This window comes from Pelophylax lessonae, assembly GCF_965119305.1.
Source record: "Pelophylax lessonae genome assembly, chromosome: 5".
Lineage (NCBI taxonomy): Eukaryota > Metazoa > Chordata > Amphibia > Anura > Ranidae > Pelophylax > Pelophylax lessonae.
The window spans coordinates 10,395,495-10,415,013 of NC_138772.1; the positions used below are offsets into that span (position 1 = coordinate 10,395,495).

At 45.6% G+C, this 19,519-nt stretch overlaps 1 protein-coding gene across 6 annotated transcripts; it reads left to right on the forward strand.

Moving 5' to 3' along the window:
• Window positions 1-374: 374 nt before the first annotated feature.
• On the forward strand, window positions 375-18,246 carry LOC309557079 (uncharacterized protein). Of its 6 annotated transcripts, none has more exons than XM_082259685.1 (5): window positions 375-516; window positions 1,999-2,161; window positions 9,138-9,311; window positions 9,395-9,518; window positions 16,953-18,246. In XM_082259685.1, exons 2-5 carry the CDS (start codon window positions 2,084-2,086, stop codon window positions 18,191-18,193), a joined length of 1,617 nt encoding a protein of 538 aa, XP_082115811.1. In that variant the 5' UTR covers window positions 375-516; window positions 1,999-2,083; the 3' UTR covers window positions 18,194-18,246. The 6 variants fall into 6 exon arrangements, with proteins under 6 accessions (XP_082115811.1, XP_082115814.1, XP_082115816.1 ...); XM_082259688.1 differs by having other exon boundaries at window positions 375-499; XM_082259686.1 differs by having other exon boundaries at window positions 418-478.
• The last annotated feature ends 1,273 nt before the right edge of the window (window positions 18,247-19,519 follow it).

Consider the following 19,519-nt stretch of genomic DNA (forward strand, 5'->3'; position numbering starts at 1 on the left):
TGTAGAATAATGTTTCCGTTTTGTTGTTGATATTGTAACAAAATAGAAACAAAATAACTCTCTGATCTCTCTGATCTCTGATCTCTCTGTATTGGCTGTAATGTCTGCCAGCATTTTGTAAAGTACAAAGCAAACTGTTGGCTCTATATAAATCCTGTATAATAATAATCATCCTCATCATTTTATATACACATACTGTACACACACACTGCATGGATGAGATGGAGGCAAAGAAAGGGTTAAGTGGGAAGGTATATGAGGAGGAGGGGGGAGTGTAATGTGAGTCCCCCATCCTCAGCACATGGAGGGATCCTCCTGTATCAGGAGAGCTGAGTACTTCCTCCACACCGGGCCGCCCCTTCCTCTCCATACACTGAGATCCCCACCGTACTGACCACCAGGTGAGACCATCCATCCCACCGAGCCGGGGTCACCAAACACCAATCACTGAGACGGGGTCACCAAACAACAATCACCTGTATGCTGGGTATAATTCTCAGTATCTGTTCTTATTCTGTATGTATGGACTCTGCACAGTACTACTTCTCCTGTCCTGTATGCCGGGTGTAATTCTCGGTATCTGTTCTTATTCTGTATGTATGGACTCTGCACAGTACTACTTCTCCTGTCCTGTATGCCGGGTGTAATTCTCAGTATCTGTTCTTATTCTGTATGTATGGACTCTGCACAGTACTACTTCTCCTGTCCTGTATGCTGGGTGTAATTCTCAGTATCTGTTCTTATTCTGTATGTATGGACTCTGCACAGTACCACTTCTCCTGTCCTGTATGTCGGGTATAATTCTCAGTATCTGTTCTTATTCTGTATGTATGGACTCTGCACAGTACTACTTCTCCTGTCCTGTATGCCGGGTGTAATTCTCGGTATCTGTTCTTATTCTGTATGTATGGACTCTGCACAGTACTACTTCTCCTGTCCTGTATGCTGGGTGTAATTCTCGGTATCTGTTCTCATTCTGTGTGTATGGACTGTCTGCAGTGTGTGAGTCTATAGACACACAGTACTATGTATGTGAATGTTCTGCTCCATGTGTTTTACATTAGGTGGTGGATTCCCCCGCAGGGAATGTTGGGTGAATATCACATTCCCTGCTTTATAAATAGAACTATTTGTGATTTGTAGATCTGAAGAATAAATTCTAGAAATTTCACAAAGAAGAAACACTAACAGAATGTAACAAATGTATCCAAATGTATTGATTACATTGGGAATGTATTAATTGTAATGGGAATGTATTGAGTATATGGGAATGTATTGATTGCATTGGGAATACATTGAATTTATGGGGATGTATTGATAACATTGGGAATGTATTGATTGCATTGGGAATAAATGGGGATGCATTGATTGAAATGGGGATGTATTGGTTGCATTGGGAATGTATTGAGTATATGGGGATGTATTGATTACATAGGGAATGATTTGAGTATATGGGGATGTATTGATTGCATAGGGAATGTACTATTGAGTATATGGGGATGTACTGATTGCATTGATTGTACTGAGGATATAGGACTGTATTGATTGCATTGGTAATGTATTGAGTATATGGAAATGAATTGATTGCACTGGGAATGCATTCAGTATATGGGGATATACTGATTGCATTGTGAATGTATTGAGTATATGGGGATGTATTGATTGCATTGGGAATGTATTGAGTAAATGGGGATGTATTGATTGCATAGGGAATGTATTCAGTATATGGAGATGTATTGATTGCATTGTGAATGTATTGAGTATATGGGGGATGTATTGATTGCATTGGGAATGTATTGAGTAAATGGGGATGTATTGATTGCATTGGGAATGTATTGAGTAAATGGGGATGTATTGATTGCATTGGGAATGTATTGAGTATATGCAGATGTATTGATTGCATTGGGAATGTAATGAGTATATGGGGATGTATTGATTGCATTGGGAATCTATCAGTTATAGACTGATTCAACAGACGGTCACTGTGTGTATTTGTAGATGAACATCGTCTCAGAATTTCTGTCTCTCTGGTGAGAAGCTCGCTCCCCTTACCTTCCCCCGGTCTCATCTACATTCTACCAGGATGGAGGAGGAGAGGATGACCATGACAGAGACGATATTGAGTCTTACCATGGAGATTATCTACCTACTGCTTGGAGAGGTGAGGAGATTCTGGGAATTTTACACTCCTTCACTCCTAGCTCCAGTTCCCACTATGTGTGGTGACCGACTTTTAACTGAATGGTAAAACATTTGTGTTCCATTCAAACTGCAATCTAGCCCAGCGTGCTGCAATGGAAATTCATGTAAAAAAAAACAAAAAAGAAAACAAATGCAGCCATCACATCTAAGAATTGGTAAGCTGCAATATAATAAATGTTTTCCCTTTGGTGTTATTACCATGTAGAGCCCCAGTGACATAATGGAGTATGCGGGTATGACCAAGACAACGTGTTGAAAGCTTTATACATATATAAAAGTAAGTAACATAATTTACCGAGATCTCTGAAAGGTTAACCGATTAAGAAGGACTGCGTGTCTAATGCCAAGGGTCAAGGAATGTAGTCCACCTGGTCCCTGTGGATGAGTGGGTTGGTCCATATGGATCAGTGGGTTGATTCCTATGCATTATCAATTTGGATGAATAGGTTGGTCCCTATGATCAACTTGGTTTCCCATGGATGATCAACTTGGTTTCCCATGGATGATCAACTTGGTTTCCCGTGGATGATCGGCTTGGTTCCTATGGATGAGTGGGTTGGTTTCTATAAATTAGTGGGTTTGTTTATATGGATGAGTGGGTTGGTTCCAATGTATTATTGGGTTGGATGAATGGGTTGGTCCCCATTGAAGTCTTTGCAGACGAGCGCGTAGGGTACGGCGTGCTGACGTCACTACGCTGTCCGGAGGAACGGGCTATACGAGAGCCGGCCGGCTTTTATATGTTTGACAAGTGTTTTCCTTTCTCCAACATGTGAGTATGCTTTTAATGTTTATGGAATAAAGAGTCTGAACGGTATCACACTATCCAGTCCCTTTTTTCTTGCACATGCACTGAGTTCTACCCTGTGGCCGTTACTGGTATCATCATCATTCTGGCTATCTGGAGGCTCTGGCTGCTGTGATCCTGCCTGAGGGGCGCTGTGTGGAAAACCACTGTATGCTCAATTACCTTTTCCATCTGGTAAGGAGATAAGTGTGTTACCTGTGTGCAGCACTGAGGTGTTAACATATTGGATTTCCTTTCTTCACCATTTTGGGCATTCCTTTCTGGGACTATATCGACCTTATATGAATTTAAGAACTTTATGGTCTTTGACCAATATGACATTAATATTTTCATTGCAACAACTTAATTGTATTGCATCATCTCTGTGTATGTATGGACTTACTTTGCTAAGCTGATGGTATACCTTATTTACATGTGTGAGCTACATGTGTGAATGATTTCACCTTGGGTACCTATTTGTAATTTGTTCTTTTAGAGACTATCATTTTTAGTATCTCGATTTGGGTCAGTAGCACGGCTTTTTCCTATTTGTCTTTTTTTTGGTGCTGTCTCACCTGAAGCTGCAGCTTTCCATTACTGTACTAGCGCGGTTATCTCCTTTATATTAGCCCTATGGATGATCAGCTTGGTTCCTATGGATGAGTGGGTTGGTTCCTATGGATGATCGGGTTGGTCCATATGGATGAGTGGGTTGGTCCATATGGATGATCAGGTTGGTTCCTATGGACGATCAGGTTGGTTTCCTATGGATGATCGGTTTGGTTTATATGGATGAGTGATTTGGTTCACCTGGATCATTGGGTTTGTTTATATGGATGAGTGGGTTGGTTCCTATAAATGATCAAGTTGGTCCCTATGGATGAGTGGATTAAGGAGAGAATTAAGTTGCTTGGCCTAGAGTTTAAATAGAATTTTAATGTTTTTAGCCCAGGATTGGATATACTTTTAACTTGAATGGGTTGGTTCCTATGCATGAGTGGGTTGGCTCCTATGGATGATCGGGTTGGTTCAAATGGATGAGTGGGTTTGTTCATATGGATGAGTGGGTTGGTCTCTATGGATGATCAAGTTGGTCCCTATGGATGAGTGGATTAAAGCGGAGTTCCACCCAAATTTGCATCTAAATATGAATGTCCTGCTCATCACTCCGCCATTCCCTTTTGGATGGTGTCTTTTTTTTTTTTTTAAATATAAAGTACCTTTTTTACCTTTTCTTCTAAAAAAGATGCACTTCCATCCAAACCCGGCCGCGGCACAGTACGTAAAATCCTCTTCACAATGGCTCCTGGGATACCAGTGTAAGCAATCCCAGGAGCCAATGGGCATCGTCTGTGACTAGCATCGCGCTACTTCTAAAGCAGAAATGACGCGATGCTAGGATAGGCTATGGCCATGAAAAAGTGCCACTGCACATGTGTGAGATCAGGAGGTGCTTGCTGGGTAGCCAGCAGCACCTTATCCTGGAAGAGACTCCTAGCGGGCTTCAGATGCCCACACTCAGGATGGACAATTGCTGGAACAGGAGGGTACAGTGAGTACCAATACTTTCAATAACACAGAAAACGTTGTCAGGTGTGGCATATGCCATTTTCTAATACATAATTGGTGACCATCACGGGAGTGAGTTAAAAAAAAAATGCTGGAACTCCGCTTTAAGGAGAGAATTCAGTTGCTTGGCCATCAGTTTTATTAGAATTTTAATGTCAATGTTTAACAATGAGATGGAATGGAACTTAGCACAGGATTGGAAATACTTTTAACTTCTTATAAGTTAAGGACGAAAAGCCATCTGCTCCTAGCATGGCTGGCTGGTCAGCATTGAGTTTTGGTAGAGAGGCCTTGTATAGAAAACTGTGGGGATTTGTTGGTGAGGTTTCAGTGAATTTGTAAAAACCCTGAATTATAATAAAAATAATGTATGCAGATTAGATAATGTCAGCTTCAGTGATAATATACGCAATTAGCTATACAAAATATTGCCAACATTTTATTTTTTTTTTTCAATTTTTTAAATATTTTGTATTGCTGATGTTTCAGTGGAGGTGCAGAAGTTCAGTGAGGATCTCTGAATGATCCAATGTTGACCTAAATGACTAATGATGATAAATAGAATCCACCTGTGTGTAATCAAGTCTCCGTATAAATGCACCTGCACTGTGATAGTCTCAGAGGTCCGTTTAAAGCGCAGAGAGCATCATGAAGAACAAGGAACACACCAGGCAGGTCCGAGATTCTGTTGTGGAGAAGTTTAAAGCCGGATTTGGATACAAAAAGATTTCCCAAGCTTTAAACATCCCAAGGAGCACTGTGCAAGCGATAATATTGAAATGGAAGGAGTATCAGACCACTGCAAATCTACGAAGACCTGGCCGTCCCTCTAAACTTTCAGCTCATACAAGGAGAAGACTGATCAGAGATGCAGCCAAGAGGCCCATGATCACTCTGGATGAACTGCAGAGATCTACAGCTGAGGTGGGAGACTCTGTCCATAGGACAACAATCAGTCGTATACTGCACAAATCTGGCCTTTATGGAAGAGTGGCAAGAAGAAAGCCATTTCTTAAAGATATCCATAAAAAGTGTCATTTAAAGTTTGCCACAAGCCACCTGGGAGACACCAAACATGTGGAAGAAGGTGCTCTGGTCAGATGAAACCAAAATCAAACTTTTTGGCAACAATGCAAAACGTTATGTTTGGCGTAAAAGCAACACAGCTCATCACCCTGAACACACCATCCCCCACTGTCAAACATGGTGGTGGCAGCATCATGGTTTGGGCCTGCTTTTCTTCAGCAGGGACAGGGAAGATGGTTAAAATTGATGGGAAGATGGATGGAGCCAAATACAGGACCATTCTGGAAGAAAACCTGATGGAGTCTGCAAAAGACCTGAGACTGGGACGGAGATTTGTCTTCCAACAAGACAATGATCCAAAACATAAAGTAAAATCTACAATGAAATGGTTCACAAATAAACATATCCAGGTGTTAGAATGGCCAAGTCAAAGTCCAGACCTGAATCCAATCGAGAATCTGTGGAAAGAACTGAAAACTGCTGTTCACAAACGCTCTCCATCCAACCTCACTGAGCTCGAGCTGTTTTGCAAGGAGGAATGGGCAAAAATTTCAGTCTCTCGATGTTCAAAACTGATAGAGACATACCCCAAGCCACTTACAGCTGTAATCGCAGCAAAAGGTGGCGCTACAAAGTATTAACTTAAGGGGGCTGAATAATTTTGCACGCCCAGTTTTTCAGTTTTTTATTTGTTAAAAAAGTTTGAAATATCCAATAAATTTCGTTCCACTTCATGGTTGTGTCCCACTTGTTGATTTTTCACAAAAAATTACAGTTTTATATCTTTATGTTTAAAGCCTGAAATGTGGCAAAAGGTCGAAAAGTTCAAGGGGGCCGAATACTTTCGCAATGCACTGTAGAATAAGTTTCACAAGAAGATGTTGGAATTCTTCCAGAATTATGAGCGCATTGGACGTACCAATGTTGAACTTGGTGTGAGGAAAAAAATACAGTGAAAACCAAAAGCGAACAATGAATTAGCCAACAATGTACCAAGTTTGATCCAATTAGACTAAAATTTCTGCTGTGTCCATATCTGATACATCATCCGATATTTAGACACCAAGAAGAGGTGTGGGCTTTGAGAAATATAGATTTTCAAGTCACTGGAATATTGTCATGGTCAGGGTCACCAGGGGATTAGTTGTTGGAGAAATTGGTTGTGAACAAAAACTTGGTAAGTCCAGGACTGGCTGTAACGAGGATGTGAGAAATGTGTATAGTCTTTAGATATAAGATAAAATTGCCTCTATGCAAGCGTGGGGAGGTGCAGCGTAGTGCAGTGACAGTAACCACTTAGGGTCTGGTTGCAGTAACAGAACTCTATTGATGAAAGTTCAATAAAGCACAACTACCCGAGTGGAAGACAAACTCACCGGGTGCACTCACAGAATGCTACAGCAAAAAGTATAACAGTAGATCTTGGGGGCACTGACAGCGTCTGTCTTGAGGGGCGGAATGCAACTTGGCTCTTCTAAACCCAAATAAGGAGGCTTCCAGAAAGGATGGCTTGTCCTTGCTCTTTTCCTCTCCCTGGAACCTCTCCCTGCCGCTAAGTACTGTCCTTGACACATGGGTGACCTGTCCCTACACTATCCACACACACACACGAAATGCGTGCCAGGTCTTAAATAGACTCAACCCGACCCAAGATGGCCACTAGAGTCACATGGGGTGCCAGCATCCAATGGAATAGCCCCCACAGTGACTCAGGAAACCATAGAGGAACCATGTTCCTCTTGAATTCCCCTCCCTCTGCAATGCTGCTGCGGTTGAGTGCCAGCTGCAGTGGAGAAAGTAGACTGATGGACATGTAAAGTGTTCAGCAAATGAGGTAAGAAGGGTACTTGTTTCTTATTCAGAGTATACAGTAGTAAGTGCAGATAATAATGTAGCGGCCCTGCAGATCAGCTGTCCTAGGGTGACAACACTCTCTCTATTTTGTAATGTATCTATAGATGTGAACTTTGTAGGGCTGATTACACTGCTTGGATTTTCAGTGCATCACAGGCAGAGAGCACAGGAAGGTATTAGCTCATTGGATGTCTGGCAGGATCAACATGCAGTGTTCTAGACTTTAACCACATTAAGACCACCAGCTGCACATTTACTGCGGCAGGCAGCCTCTCCTACACGAACTGACGTAGCCCTACATTGGTCACGTGCGTGGTGCTGTGGGGCGAGCGCGCGCCGCTGGTGGCGCACTCCTGCCCCCGCTAGGCAGTGAGGATGCCAATGCACGGGGCCGGCGGCCGTGATTGCCCGCAGACCCCCGCGATCGCTCCCCGCTGAGAGAGAAGGACGGTCAGCTATTGTAACCACATCTGACCGTTCTTCTCTCCGGAATGATCACAGAGCGCCTGTGATCCTTCTATATAGGAACACAGGTCTCTATGATCATTTCACAAGCCCCACCCCCACAGTTAGTAAACACTCCCCTAGGCTCACACTTAACCCTTTGATCATCCACTAGGTTACCCCCTTCCCTGCCAGTGTCATTAGTACAGTGACAGTGCATATTTTTAGCACTGATTACTGTAGTAATGTCACTGGTCCCGACCAAAAGTGTCAAAAATGTCACTTTGGGGTCCGATCTGTCTGCTGCAATGTCGCAGTCCCGCTAAAAAAGATCGCCGCCATTACTAAAAAAAAAATAAAGTGACATAAATCTTTCCCCTAGTTTGTAGACGCGATAACTTTTGCCCAAACCAATCAAAATACGCTTATTGTGATTTTTTTTTTTTTTTTTACCAAAAATATGTAGCAGAATACAAATTGGCCTATAAGGATGAAAAATGTTGATTTTTTTATTTATTTATTTTTTTGGGGGCGGAATGTTATATAGCAGAAAGTGAAAAATATTGTTTTTTTTTTTTTTCAGAAATGTTGCTCTTTTTTTGTTTATAGCACAAAAAATGAAAATCGCACAGGCGATCAAATACCACCAAAAGAAAGCTCTGTTTGTGGGAAAAAAAGGACATCAATTTTATTTTGGTACAGCGTCGCACGACCGTGCAATTTTTCATTAAAGTGATGCAGTGCTGAATCGCAACAAAATGGCCTGGTCATTAAGGGGGCAAATCCTTCCGGTCCAGAACTGGTTAATGAATAGAAAAAACAATAAGGCCCCTTTTACATGGCTCTGTTCCCTCGACGGAGTCTGTTCTGCTCAGCGGGGAATCGATCCGCCGATCCCTGCTGAGCAAGCGGATGACAGCTCCGCTGTCCTCTATGGGGAAATGGGATGAGAAAATAGGGTTTCCATCCGTCCGGATTTGACGGACAGTATCAGATCAGATGGCAGCAGGTGTCAGAGGACATGTCTCCGCTGACATCCGCTGCCCCATAGGGATGCATGGGGCATCCGATCAGGTCCGCCTGAAAAACTGACAGGCGGATCTGATTGGACCGTATGTGTGAAAGGGGCCTAACGCTTTCAATGGTAAATTTAATGAGCCAAAGGGGAGAAAATACAAGTAGTTCATTGTTGGAGATTACATACACTTTAAGCACTCTACTTTTTAAACTTATATATGTATCATCTAATATGCAGGAGTTCTCCATAGTAAAGAGGGCATCTGATGATCATGTGACACTCGGCAGCCAATCTCGTGCGTCAGAAGGATGGAACCGGAGCCGGATCCCCACCATGGAGCCTTCTCCAGAGAGGAATGACAAGAAGATTTTGGAGGTCATTAACAAAATCATAATGCTTTTGACAGGAGAGGTGAGCGTTGCAGACAATTTGGGACATTATCTGGGATCAGAAGCGGTATGTCTGGATGGTGATGGTATCATTGTGTGTGTCAGGTTCCTATCCGGTGTCAGGATGTCGCTGTCTATTTCTCCATGGAGGAGTGGGAGTATTTAGAAGGACACAAGGATCTGTCGGAGGACGTAGTGGTGGAGAATTTACACCTCCTTACATTGCCAGGTAAGTGGAGGGTTTTATACGATCTATGTACAATAAAGATTGGATAGCTTTGTATCAAAGAAGTTTTGCCTAATTTCCACCTGCATAAGGCACTGGACCAGTCTTAGGAAACCCCTGGTAATATTTACTATATCTACAACTCATGATACATTAGTGTGAGGGTCAGTGGGAAGAGTGCTTGTTAGAAACCGTTTGTTAGAAACTGCTAATTGGTTAATACGCATGCGCGAATTAGCCAATGCGCACGTCATGTGTTCTCACGTTTGCACGCACTGACCCAGACGTTTTGGCGCCAAAGAAGGCCTATTTAAAGGCAGCTGATGCATTGGCACATTGCTGTCTTGTCTTCAGCTCCTGCCGTTGTTCCTGAACCTGTGACCTGTTTCCTGCTGATTACCTGTTGACCTTTTGGCTTGTTCCTGACTCCGCTCGTCTGCTGCCCGTCCTGACCCCGGCTTGTTTGACCATTCTCTCGGATCTCCTTTGTCTGTTTACCTGCCTTTGGACCTTGACCCAGGGGCGTAACTAGATTTCTCAGGGCCCCGGTGCAAGAAATCATGAAGGGCCCCCCCCCCCCCCCCCCCCCGAAAAAACATATTTTTGACACTTTTTTTTTTTCCAACGTATAACAAAGTAAAACATTTCTGTTTCTGGGTTCAACGGCGGCAATGGTGGGGAGGGGGGTGTGTTCAGTGGCGGCGGTGGTGAGGAGGGGGGTGTGATCAGTGGCGGCGGTGGTGGGGAGGGGGGTGTGATCAGTGGCGCCGTGGTGGGGAGGGGGGTGTGATCAGTGGCGCCGTGGTGGGGAGGGGGGTGTGATCAGTGGTGGGGAGGGGGGTGTGATCAGTGGCGCCGTGGTGGGGAGGGGGGTGTGATCAGTGGCGCCGTGGTGGGGAGGGGGTGTGATCAGTGGCGCCGTGGTGGGGAGGGGGTGTGATCAGTGGCGCCGTGGTGGGGAGGGGGGTGTGATCAGTGGCGCCGTGGTGGGGAGGGGGTGTGATCGGTGGCGCCGTGGTGGGGAGGGGGTGTGATCAGTGGCGCCATGGTGGGGAGGGGGGTGTGATCAGTGGCGCCGTGGTGGGGAGGGGGGGTGATCGGTGGCGGCGGTGGTGGGGAGGGGGGGTGATCAGTGGTGGCGGTGATGGGGAGGGGGGTGTGATCAGTGGTGCCGTGGTGGGAAGGGGGGTGTGATCAGTGGCGGCGGTGGTGGGGAGGGGGGGTGATCAGTGGTGGCGGTGGTGGGGAGGGTGGTGTGATCAGAGGTGGTGATGGTGGGGAGGGGGGTGTGATCAGTGGCGGCGGTGGTGGGGAGGGGGGGTGATCAGTGGTGGCGGTGGTGGGGAGGGGGAGTGATCAGTTGCGCCGTGGTGGGGAGGGGGGTGTGATCAGTGGCGGCGGTGGTGGGGAGGGGGGGTGTGATCAGAGGTGGTGATGGTGGTGAAGGGGGGGGGAGATTAGTGGCGGTAATGGTGAAGGGGGTGGGATCAATGGCGGTGGTGAGGGGGGGTGATGGTGGTGAGGGGGGGGTGATGGTTGTGAGGGGGGGTGATGGTTGGGAGGGGGTGGGATCAATGGCGGTGGTGAAGAGGTGATGGTGGAGAGGGATCAGTGGGGGTGATGGTGGGGGGGGGGGGTGGAGGAGGGGTGGGATGTGGTGTCATCCTCCCCCACCACCACCACCCCTGTCTTACTGATCCCATCCCCCCACCACCACAGATCTCATCCCTACACCCCCCAACACCTCTGTTGTAGATAGGGATGAGATCTGTTCTGTGCCAGACATGGGTCTGGGATCATTAAGAGGCAGCATTCCAGCAAGCCAGCAAGGGTGGAGTTTGGGATCAAAAAGGCAAGTTAGTTCACTTACAATTAGCACTTAGCAGTCAGTCAGCTTCCCCCTCAGTCAGTCAGCAACTCCAGCCAGGCAGGCACACTTCTAGCAGGCACAGCATGTAGTCTCTTCGCACTCGCAGAGGGGAGAACTCCTCCTCCCCCTGCACTCTATTGATGTCACTGCCTCACTGCATCAGCTCTGATTGGAGGATCGGCAGGGCTGGGGGCGGTGCAGGCAGCACAGCAGAAGATTGCAGCTTTACACAGAAAACTGGCTGCTTTAGACACCTCTCCCCCCCCCCCCCCGCCCGCCCGCACAACGATCGTCTCTCAGTCTCAGCCAGACAGCCACTAGCGGACACGGAACAGTCAGGCGGACGGACGGGCCCCCTCACGCCGCGGCCGCGGTAAGAGAACGGGGGCTGGCGGGCCCCCCCTCAGGTAGCGGAACTCCAGGGCCCGGTCGCGAGCGCAACCGCTGCGACCCTGATAGTTCCGCTACTGCCTTGACCGGTTCTCCCTTGGTGGGGCGACCCTGAGGACCGCAACCTAGTATCCACACGCAGCGAAGTCCATCCTCACCACCAGAGACTCTGGCGAAAACCGGTGGTTACTTAGATTCCGCACCTACGGCTAGCCTGTGTCACTTACCTTGGGGGTTCCCGTCCAAGCTCCGCCCTCTAGCTAACATTGGGGCCTATCTCTGCTGTCAGGTTACCACCAGCACCCTAACAGTGCTCCCTACACTTGTGGTCATTGGGAAGAATTCCCCCATTGCAGATAGCTTAAAAAGATCAATGATGTCAGTGGGAACTTATCTGAGAGACAGAAATTGCTGATTGTTCAAGAAAACCTAAGCAACCTCTGGAGGAACCCTGGTTCAGAAACCCTGCAGTAGAAGGACCATTAACATCTACAGATCTCCACATGAGAGCCAAAAGAGTAATAATGGAGGAAAAATAGGGACAGAGGGATAGGTTTCCAAATGAGGGACAGTTGGCAGCTATACAGGTGATGTGCAAAGTCCTTTGATATTTCAAGTTGTCTGTGAAGGTTTTCATCTATCCAGGCCATAGTATATATGGCAGCAGTTGTCACATTCAACTGGACTTGTTCTGTGATGTTGAAGACCTTTTGTAGCTCACCGAAACCATTACTTCAGTTCGAAGGAGTCTCAAGAAGACACACCTCCATCCTGTTCTTGAACAATCAACATCTCCCTTGTACTGTATGAACCTGTGTCACGTCCAGTTATATTTGTGTTGCTTTCATCCATACACTTTATGGCTAAATGTGGCTATCACACCTATATAAACTTGCTGGACAACCCATTCCAAAACCATGACCAGTGGAGTTGTTCCCCTACCACAGCCATCATTAAAGAATTGTCCCCCTTCCCCTATGGCCATTAACATAGAGTTGAACTCCTTTGAGCTATAAGCCTCAACTCTTCTAGGAAGACTTTTCACAATATTTTGGAGGGTGTCTGTGGGAATTTGCACCCATTTGTGAGGTCAGGTACTCGTGTTTGTTGAGAAGACCTCCCTCACCATCAGTGTTCCCATTCATCCCAAAGGTATTTAATAGGGTTGAGGTGAGAACTCTGTGCAGGACATTCAAGGAGTTCCACGCCACACTGATCAAACCATATCTTCATGGAGCTGGCTTCGTACACAGGGCACAGTCATGGTGGAACAGAAAAGGACCTTCACCAAACTGTTACCACAAGGTTGGAAGACACAATTGTCTACAACAGGGTTTCCCAACCAGGGTTACTCCCAGAGGTTGCTAGGTGTTCCTTGAATAATGAGCAATTTCTGCCTCTCAGATAAGTTCCCACTGACACCATTCATTTTTTTACTACAGTATCTGTCATTCTCCCAATGACTACAAGTGTAAGGAGCATTCTTCCCACGGCCTGTCACACTAATGTATCATGAGTTGTAGATATAGTAATTTTTAGCAGGGGTTCCCTGAGACCGGAAATGGCATCTTTCCTCTATCTTTCCTTTGTGTTGAAAAGGTTTGAGAAAGGCTGGTGTACAAAGTATTTGTATGCTGTAGTATTAAAAATACCCTTCACTGAAGACACCTGAACTCAGTCATTCGGAGGGATGTTCAGTTTTAAAATAATCCCTGATAATCCTGCAATTGCTGAGACACTTCCTCCTATGGGGTGACAACTCTCTGTCCCTGTCTCCTCTCAACTGTGCTTCTGCATTGTCACCCTGTTATATGCACCCTGATGAAGGTCCACCCTAACCATATACTGTTGCAGTAGTTGTTTTCTTTGTAAAAAAAAAAAAAAAAAAGCAGGTAGGTGGGCTCTGTTTTATGGAGTGCTGTTTATTAGGTGTTGCAAAAACCATGTACAGGCAATTAGAGTGCTCTTTGAATACCTGTGATCAAGCTGTCTTTAGCACAGATCACAGGCAAAATGTATGAGCCAATCAGAGTAGCTGAGTACCTTGTGATCGTTGTGAACCAATCTCATGGATCACAAGTGTAAACACTGCCTGTGTTTGCAAACATTCAGCCCTCTTCTTCCTCTGAAAATAGAGGGAAGGGGGGGAAAGAGGATTGATTGAAGGAGTGAAGGAAGGCAGCATCAGATTTAAGGTGGGGGTATAGTTCCACTGACTACCAATAACTGTGAGATATTTTTGTAAAGGTGGGGGTTGTAGTCAGAGTGGGGCTGTGTTCGAAGTGCTATTGGCCAGCATTCATCAAGGGAATAGAGTAATTTTATTGCTACTGCTTGTCTTCAGTGGGAAAGTTTTATAAAGACTAACTGCACCTTAACGACCTCAATATCAGCAAGTTCCTTTATTTCCCACAAAATTGGGAAAAAAATAAGATCACCTTGGGGTGTCATTTTTCCAAAATGGGGTTGGGGGTGGTTGTGCTCCTCCTATAGTAAAAAAACAAAAACAAAACTCTGGTTATCCAATATTACCAAAAGAAAGTTCTATCGGTCTAAAAAATATATTCTGTCTATAACATTCATTTGGTATCAGCATTGCATTGCAGTAAGTTATTGTCAGTCACGTTATCACAGCACTAAAAACTGAAATAAAATGTCCTGGTAATGAATAGGTGTTAGTGATCGGCCGATATCATTTTTTTCGTTACCGATACCAATATTTTGGCCAATGCATATCGGTATCGGCTGATATTTTCGTACATTTAAAAAAATGTTTTTTTTTAATGTCTTGACAGGTACTCTTGTGTAGGGATATGGGGGTCTAATTTAAAAGCACTTAAAAGCATTCAAAACGCCAAGTTTGGCTGTTTTAAATGCTGTCTTTTTTTTTTTATCTGGCGCCGAGTACCCGGAAGTGATGTCATGAGTTTTTGCATGGAGACCCGATCAGAGCCAAATGCAGCTTTGATCGGGTCTTTGGCGGCCATGCAGGCTGGTTGCCCGGGTCTCAGCTGCATCGGTTATCATTACAAGACAGCCGACCGTCGGGGCTATGGACGCCGGTACCGGGGTGATGCCTCTAGCTGCAGGCATCACTCCAGTACAAGCACTTTCCCGAAATATCGGCAATATCGGTAACCTCAGGGGCCGATTCCGATATATTGGAGAAAGTGCAGATCAGCCCTCGATATATTGGCTTTGCCAATAATCGGTCGATCCCTAATAGGTATACACAGGATAGAAAGCAATAGTGTAAATTTTTATTAATATACAGGATTTATATAGCATCAACAGTTTGCGCAGCGCTTTACAATCTAAAGGTTACAGTACAGATACAATACAATAAAATACAAGAGGGTTGAGAGGAGCCTACTCATAAGAGCTTATAATCTAATAGGGTGGGACAAGTGGTACAAAATGGGGGATGAGCTGATGGAAGTGATAAAGAATAGTTGGAGGTGTGATAGGCTTCCCTGGAGAGAGGGGTTTTTAGGGATCGCCTAAAGGCAGCCAGAGTAGGAGATAACATGACAGACTGAGGTAGAGAGTTTCAGAGGATGGGAGAGGCTCTGGAGAAGTCCTGGAGATGAGCATGGGAGGAGGAGATAGAGGGGCTAGAAAGTAGGAGGTCTTAGGAGGATCAGAGAGGAGGGTTTGGGTGATATGTGGAGAAAAGATTGGTAATGAAGCTCGGGGGCGAGTTATGAATGGCTTTGTATTATGTTGTTAGTATTTTGAATTTAAAGCGGAGTTCCGCCCCCCCCCCCTCCAAAAATTAAAAGTCCGCAGCTACACATACTGTAGCTGCTGACTTTTCATTTGTTGGCCCCACAGCCGATGTTTCCATCGGCTGTCGGGTGCTGCCGCCGCCATTGCCTGTAAGAAAACCCATCAGTGAAGCCTTGCGGCGTCACAGGCGGGTCCCTACTGCGCTGCGCATTCGGATTGGCTCAGCGGTGGGGGATAGGAGGAGGGGACCTCAGTTCACCGCGACACTGTTTCCCGGAAGTGGGGAAGGGTACCTGTCAAAAACAGGTACCTGTTCCCTCCTCCCCCCTGAAAGGTGCCAAATGTGGCACTGGAGGGGGGGAGGAAGCAAATGAGCGGAAGTTCCACATTTGGGTGGAACTCCGCTTCAAATTGCTGTGTGATCAGAAGCCGATGCAGGGATTGGCGGAGAGGGGTGGCAGACACTGAACGGTTGGTAAGGTGGATGAGTCTGACAGCCGCATTTATGATAGACTGAATAGGGGATAGCCTATGAAGTGGTAGGCCTATGAGAAGAGAGTTGCAATAGTCAAGACGGGAAATAACAAGGGAGTGAATGAGTAGCTTGGTGGTTTCATTAGTTAAAAAGGGGCAAATTTTGGAGAGGTGAAGTCTACAAGCTTTTGACAGAGATTGGATTTGGGGCTGAAAGGACAGGTCAGAGTCTAGGATTACACCTAGTACCCTGGCATGAGGGGAGGGACTGATTGTTGCATTATTGACCTTGATGGAAAAGTCATGGAGGGGTGAGGGGGGGGTATATTATCAGCTCGGTTCTCGAGAGATTCCGTTCAAGGAAGTGGTGTGACATCCATGCTGATATGTCAGTTAATACGTTTTTAATGCGAGAGGAGACTGAAGGGGTAAGGTGAGGAATAGAGAAATAGATTTCGGTCTCCTCGATGTAGAGATAATATTGGAAGCTATAGGAGGTTATCAAGTGATCAAAGGAGGAGGTATAGATGGAGATTAGAAGGGGTCCAAGAACAGAGCCTTGGGGGGCCCTACAGAAAAGAGAAGGAGATAGAGTTTTAAGTAACACTGAAGGACTGCTGTGATAGATTGGAGGAGAACCAGGATAGAGCAGAGTCTTCGAGGCCAATGCAGTGGAGTTTTTTAGCGAGGAGGAACGGGTGGTCAACTAGAGGTCTAGTAGTAGTATGAGTATGGAGTAGCGGTGATTGGTTTTAGCAGTTAGTAAATCGTTAGTGAGTTTTAGTAGGGCAGTTTCTGTGGAATCCTGTCAGTGAAAGCCAGACTGTAAGGTGGTCAAAAAAGTTGGAGCTCAGATGGCTGTAGACTAAGCGTTCTAGAAGTTTAGAGGTGTATGGTGAGCAATGAGATGAGTCTTAAGTTCTTCAGGTTGGTGAATAGAAACGTTCCTTACCATTTCCAATTTTTCATTTCAGCAAATGGCCAACACAACAGTGACCACATCGAGGAAGTTCTTATCACTTCTGACATAGAATATGATGACATCACCTCCAATTCCTCAGAAGAAAACCCCATTGCCACGTATTTCCATCCAGAACTTCACTGTGAGGATCTGTCATCTGATCCCTCCATACATGGAGGGTTTTATCCCGATTACGCTCCCCCCAACACCTATCCTTCGGCTTGTACTGTGGGTGAGCATTTCCGGTTTGATGAGTGCGGTGAGGGTTTTGCTGAGGAAGCCAAACTCATGCCTCCACAGACAGTCCACACCATGCAGAAGCTTCATCCATGTTTTGAGTGTGGGAAATGCTTTCCCTGCGAATCAGGCCTGATAAGGCACGAGAGGGTTCACTCGGGGGAGAAGCCATATTCCTGTCCTGAATGTGGGAAACGATTCCCCCGCAAATCGGCTCTCATCAGACACGAAAGCATTCACACGGGAGAGAAGCCGTATTCCTGCCCTAAGTGCGAAAAAAGCTTTTCTCGTAAATCGGCTCTTCTCATACACGAGATCGTTCACACGGGGGAGAAGCCCTATTTGTGTTTCAAGTGCGGGAAATGTTTCCCCCGTAAATCGGATCTTGTTATTCACGAGCGAGTTCACACAAAGGATAAGCCGTATGCATGTTCCGAGTGCGGGAAATGTTTCTCCCAGAAATCTGAGCTAATTAAACACAAAAGAGTCCACACGGGGGAGAAGCCATATACGTGCTCAGAGTGCGGGAAATGTTTTTCTCAGAAATCCATCCTTAACAGACACGAAAGGGTCCACACGGGCGAGAAGCCATTTTCGTGTTCAGAGTGCAGCAAATGCTTTTCCCGAAAATCGTATCTCATGGTGCACAGAAGGGTGCACACAGGGGAGAAGCCGTATTCCTGTTCAGAGTGTGGAAAATGTTTTTCTCACAAAATGGCTCTTAACAGGCACGAAAGCGTCCACACAGGGGACAAGTCTTATTCATGTTCCGAGTGCGGGAAATGCTTTACCCAGAAACTGCACCTTATTAAACACGATCGGGTTCACACCGGGGAGAGGCCGTATTCCTGCGCAGAATGCGGGAAATGTTTTTCCCAGAAGTCAGATCTTAGCAGACATCAGAGGGTTCACACGGGGTTGAAGCCATATTCCTGCTCCCTATGTGGGAGGTCTTTTTCCCGTAAATCGTATCTGATTGCACATGAAAGAGTTCACCAGAGGGAGCAACCAAACTGATCGAGGGTCTTCCGACACCACAAACCGCACCCCAGGCATTCGGGGTCTTCATGGAGAGGCAGTATAAGAAAACCAAGATGTACCTTATGTCATGGGATTTTGCGGTTCAGGAATACACACACAGGAGTCTTGTATTCCATCACAGACATTAGCACTGTAATAATAACAGAGCAATTCTCTGCACTCCAGAGATGCATAAAGACAATTAAATGGTTTTATGGAAAGATACAGTGCCTTGAAAAAGTATTCATACCCTTTGAAATTTTCCACATTTTGTCATGTTACAACCAAAAACGTAAATGTATTTTATTGGGATTTTATGTGATAGACCGACACAAAGTGGCCATAATTGTGAAGTGGAAGGAAAATGATAAATGGTTTTCAACATTGTTTACAAATATGTGAAAAGTGTGGTGTGCATTTGTATTCTCCCCCCTTTACTCTGATACCCCTAACTTAAATCTAGTGGAAAAGATTACCTTCAAAAGTCACCTAATTAATAAATAGAGTCCACCTGTGTGTAATTTAATCTCAGTACAGTATATATCCAGCTGTTTTGTGAAGCCCTCAGAGGTTTGTTAGAGAACCTTAGTGAACAAACAACACCATGAAAGCCAAGGAACACACCAGACAGGTCAGGGATAAAGTTGTGGAGAAGTGTAAAAAAGGGTTAGGTTATAAAAAAAAAATATCCCAGGCTTTGAACATCTCACGGAGCGCTGTTCAATCCATCATGGGAAAACGGAAAGAGTATGGCACAAGTGCAACCCTACCAAGACATGGCCGTCCACCTAAACTGACCGGCCGAGCAAGGAGAGCTTTCATCAGAGAAGCAGCCAAGAGGCCCATGGGAACTCTGGAGGAGCTGCAGAGATCCACAGTTCAGGTGGGAGAATCTGTCCACAGGACAACTATTGGTCGTGCGCTCCACAAATCTGCCCTTTATGGAAGAGTGAGAAGAAGAAAGCCATTGGTGAAAGAAATCCATAAGAAGTCTTGTCTGCAGTTTAGGGGAAGCCATGTGGGGGACACAGCAAACATGTGGAAGAAGGAGCTCTGCTCAGATAAGACGGAAATTGAACTTTTTGGACTAAAGGCAAAACGCTATGTGTGATGGAAAACTAACACTGCACATCCCCCTGAACACACCATCTCCACTGTGAAACATGGTGGTGGCAGCATCATGTTGTGGAGATGCTTTTCTTCAGTAGGGACAGGGAAGCTGGTCAGAGTTGATGGGAAGATGGATGGAGCCAAATACAGGACAATCTTAGAAGAAAACCTGTTAGAGTCTGCAAAAGACTTGAGACTGGGACGGAGGTTCAC